This window comes from Anomaloglossus baeobatrachus, chromosome 8 (genome assembly GCF_048569485.1).
Source record: "Anomaloglossus baeobatrachus isolate aAnoBae1 chromosome 8, aAnoBae1.hap1, whole genome shotgun sequence".
NCBI classification, from domain to species: domain Eukaryota; kingdom Metazoa; phylum Chordata; class Amphibia; order Anura; family Aromobatidae; genus Anomaloglossus; species Anomaloglossus baeobatrachus.
This window is the reverse complement of record NC_134360.1, coordinates 143,896,215-143,900,765: the sequence shown is the minus strand read 5'-3', so window position 1 is coordinate 143,900,765 and position 4,551 is coordinate 143,896,215. Positions and strand designations below refer to the sequence as shown.

The 4,551-nt window shown below is 43.1% G+C and overlaps 1 protein-coding gene across 1 annotated transcript; it reads left to right on the top strand.

Moving 5' to 3' along the window:
• The first annotated feature begins 669 nt into the window (after positions 1–669).
• LOC142250050 (large ribosomal subunit protein eL18B-like) lies at positions 670–4,196 on the top strand. Its single transcript, XM_075322111.1, has 2 exons — positions 670–1,280; positions 4,077–4,196. The coding sequence occupies exons 1-2, from the start codon at positions 702–704 to the stop codon at positions 4,194–4,196; spliced, it is 699 nt and encodes a 232-aa protein (XP_075178226.1). The 5' UTR covers positions 670–701.
• Positions 4,197–4,551: the final 355 nt, after the last annotated feature.

Sequence of the window (4,551 nt, the reverse complement as noted above, 5' to 3'; positions counted from 1 at the left end):
CGACCTTAAGCGACCTCAAAAATGGTGAAAATCGTTTACCATGGAGAGGGCGTCCAAACTCAAAAATCGGTAAGGGTTGTTTATCCATGTTGTTCATCGCTCATGCGGCAGCACACATCGCTATGTGTGACACTGCAGGAGCGAGGACCGTCTCCTTACCTGCCACCGGCCGCAATGTGGAAGGAAGGAGGTGGGCGGGATGTTACGTCCCGCTCATCTCCGCCCCTCCACTTTGATTGGCCGGCCACTTAGTGACGTTGCGGTGACGTCACTGTGATGCCGAACATCCCTCCCCCTTGAAGGAGGGATTGTTCGGCAGTCACAGTGACGCCGCCGATTAGGTAAGTACGTGCGACGCTGCCGTAGCAATAATGTTCGCTACGGCAGCGATCACAAACAATCGCATGCGCGACGGGGGCGGTTACTTACACGCTCGATATCGCTAGAAATTGCTAGTGATATCGCTACCGTGTAAAGCCCCCTTTATAACTTGCAGAATTATTATTATTATTATTATTTATTATTATAGCGCCATTTATTCCATGGCGCTTTACAAGTGAAAGAGGGTATACGTACAACAATCATTAACAGTACAAGACAGACTGGTATAGGAGGAGAGAGGACCCTGCCCGCGAGGGCTCACAGTCTACAGGGTAATAAGAATTTCCTCCCGAGAAGCCGCTGGTGCCACAGCCGCCATAATGGGTATTGATATCCGCCACAACAAGGACCGCAAGGTGCGGCGTAAGGAACCCAAGAGTGAGGATATCTACCTGAGGCTCTTGGTGAAGCTCTATCGTTTCTTGGCTCGTCGTACCAACTCCAGCTTTAACAGAGTGGTACTGAAGAGTCTGTTCATGAGCCGCACCAACCGGCCACCCCTCTCTCTGTCCCGCCTGATTCGCAAAATGAAGCTCCCTGGACGTGATGGCAAAACAGCGGTTGTGGTCGGAAGCATCACTGACGATGTCCGGATTCAGAATATCCCCAAACTGAAGGTTTGTGCTCTTAGAGTGACCAGCGGGGCTCGTAGCCGAATCCATAAAGCAGGAGGCCAAATCTTTACTTTCGACCAACTGGCACTCGCCGCCCCTAAAGGCCAGAACACTGTACTCCTGTCAGGCCCCCGTAAGGCACGTGAGGTGTACAGACACTTTGGAAAGGCTCCTGGTACCCCACACAGTCACACCAAGCCCTACGTTCGCTCTAAGGGCAGAAAGTTTGAACGTGCCAGAGGACGCAGAGCCAGGGCATTTATTAATCTTTACGTTCTCTCCCACGTAGATTTCTTGTGGTAGGGTCCCCAAATCCAAATCTGAACCCTTTCCCTTTCAAGCCTATTTATAGAAGTTGCATAAGACAGGAAAAACGTGGCTGTTTTCTTAAAAAAAAAAAAAAACGAATCACACCAGTCCATGGAATAAGCCCGATATTGCAGCGCCACGCCTTTTTTTTAAAGTACCAGGCATTACCCCTGAATCATGGTGTTCCTGGCAGAAAGCAGCCAAGTTGATCCACCTTCACACCAACTACGCCCAACATCTATTTGGAAGGAGACAGCTTCCATGAAGAATCTAGCGTCTTGTAATCAACTCTGCAGGCCAAAAGTCCAAATATTTGGAGCTGTTCCACAGATAAACAAGATATAAAATAAATACATATATTGTAATATTCTCACTAAAAAAGGAGACCTACCCATGGCAAACATGTAACTATGTCCACTAAATTATTATGGGTAATATCCAAGACTGTACCGCAAGTATGGGATGGGCTTAAGGGACCTTCGCAAGGTGCCCACTCACCTAATTCTTGGCCTAACACTGATAGTAAAGAGTAATCGGCAATTGTGCTTAGACCTTGCGAACACTTGAGGATGCGTTGGTCTCAATGTATGGCATTATACCAATAATGCACCCCAGGACATGGACTAGTCAAATCTAACAAAAACCTAGGAGGTGAAATTCATCAAGTAATAATCTTAAAATCTCTCAATGTCTATGTAAATTGTAAGCAAGACAGTTGACAACCAGACAGCTCATGCCTACAACAATGCCTTATCAACTTAAGCCCAAGGTCATGGGTTATTCCTGTGTCATGTAGATAGCTCACTAAACAGATGACAAAAGACTTTCTTGCTGACCAAAGCCTCCAAACCACACATTAATGACTAACCTCATAAAAAAAAACAAACACAACTTCATAGTGACCAGCGAAGCACATGAGAAGTTCCTCTCCTCCATTCCTCCTTCCACCCAGGTAAAAGTTAGCAGGCAGCCAATAAAGATATGATTGGCCCTACCAGAAGAAGGTTATGGCTTCAATGATGGGAGAAGGGGGTTAACCCAGAGGCAAAAAAGTGGGTACGTGGACTAAACAGTGTAAGGTGTGGGATGGAGGTGTTTGGGTAAGGGTAAAAACTGGCACTTCAGTTTAAAAGTCATTCTAGGACAAGGAAAGCAGGGCAACAGGACAGTGATTGGCAGGGAAGAGAATTCAGATTAAAACAGTTCAATATTTATAAACTATGTAAACTAAATGATTAAAAACCAGTAGCCAAGCTTGTCGGATGAAAATGGTTAAAAAAAAATAATAATAATAACAAACAAAACAAAAAAGTAACATAGGCCACATCCTGAAGGATATAGGCCCTGCCCCTAAGGTTCTGACTCCACCCTAGAGGAACCAGTCACATTTAAATAACTTTCTTGGCCCCTCTGATCTGTCAAGGAGAGAAGCAGAAGTGTGAGGGAAGTGGGGATGACAGAGACTGGGGAAAATTCTCCAGGACCAATCGAAACCAGCACCACCAGATCCAGGATAAAATAAGATGGCCGCCAAATCGATTCTGCACCACTAATAAAAGCTAGAGAGGTGGGAAGTGTGTAAGGGAAGGAGAAGTTTGTGTGCCGGTCAGCGGCGTTCTCTCCATCGGTCTCGCTTGATCTCAGGAGGTCTTGGATAATGGTTCCTCCTCTTAAGGCGCTCTTCAGAACTCAGAGAATAACCCTATATATAAAGGCTAATATAATCATCAGACCAGATAGGTTCCATTTAAGTTTTTCTTTCATTTTTCCTTGACAATTTTGCTTTTTAAGCGTTCTTTAAGCCTCATTATCACAGCAAAACACGATCCTTTGAAGAACTATAAAGTCAGTGTAACAAAACACTATTTTATTGCTTATAGCTAGAGATGAGGTTCAATGTTCACACCAGACAATGACTTTACAAAAAAAACAAGTTCCGGTTTACGTATGCAAACCACTCGTGCAAGTATCGTTGTGCTCAGGTACGCTTAGTGCTCAGGCCAGTAAGAGCCATAAGTTTGATCGGCTCACACTGTGGGTACCAACAGCATGATCGGATGTAGTGTGCACCAAACAAAAAAGAAATGAAAAAATTATACCCACCTACCAAAAGAAGTGATCTGTTTATTGCTGGCTGAATGTGGGAGGAGACCTGACCTGTGCAATTAGTGACTTCCATTGGGGTTCAGGTCAAGTCTGGGTCCCGAATCAAACTTTATCAAAAGTCCTGATAAACTCGGGGAACCGAACTTCCACAGTTTCACTAATCTCCACTTATAGCATCTCACTGCAATGCAGCTTACATTTCTTATAATTTGTATCCCATAATTTATTGCTAAGTGATACAAATACAATACACTCTCTGATATTTCACTATGTTGGTCTTTGGCAGATACTTATAAGCAAAGAACAGTACATTGATTACATTATTAAAAAATTATGACAGGTTAAATATTGTATACGACTTCTAATGGTGTTTTAGTCTCTGTTTTTGTTTCTATTTTTATGCATCACCACACTACAAATCCTGTGATTCAGAGATCATGTTATGTATATGATTCCCGTGACTATGAGATTTCGTCTATCTTTGGAAAACATTGTGTATTGTTTTGTGTTTTTTTTTTTGTTTGTTTTTTTTACTTAAGTGTTTGATTCTGGGGCTAAAATCAGTTTTACAATTGGGTTTTATTGAAAATGTTGCACTGTTTGGCTTTTACAGACTTTTTGTTTCCAGTACATTTAACTCTGATATGGACTGTTTTCTTCTATCAGCTAAGAGGTGTTCAGAAAAAGGCAGATAAAAGATTTTCAAACTCCCTGTCAGACTGTCAGAACAATCTTACTGATCAATTCTCAGTATTCAGTAGTATTCTGCAGTCAGCAATTGTATGACACATAGACAAAGCAATCATTACAAAATGTTTAATGTAATCACAGAGCAAAAATGCTTCTTGGCCACAAATGCATGCATTTAAACAAAAACTAAATGTCCCTGAAGGTAGAAAATCCCATTTTCCCTAACTTTGTTCGTACTTTTTCTTCTTTTTTTTTACTTTATATTGAGACTAGCTGTAGTACCCGGCGTTGCCCGGGATAGTAACTGTGTCTCTGTCTCTCTCCCAGTCTCTGTCTGTGTGTCGCTGTCTGTCTCTCTGTCTGTCTCTTTTCTAGTCTGTCTGTGTCTATGTCTCTTTCCCCGTCTGTCTCTTTCCCCGTCTGTCTCTCTCCAGGGCTCTCTCTTTCCCCG

Excerpts from the sequence above, each read along its gene's own strand:
- LOC142250050 (XM_075322111.1), top strand. The coding sequence starts at position 702 with ATGGGTATTGATATCCGCCACAACAAGGACCGCAAGGTGCGGCGTAAG. Across the intron at positions 1,281-4,076 it reads ATCTTTACGTTCTCTCCCAC|CTAAGAGGTGTTCAGAAAAA; the intron begins GTAGATTTCTTG and ends TTCTTCTATCAG.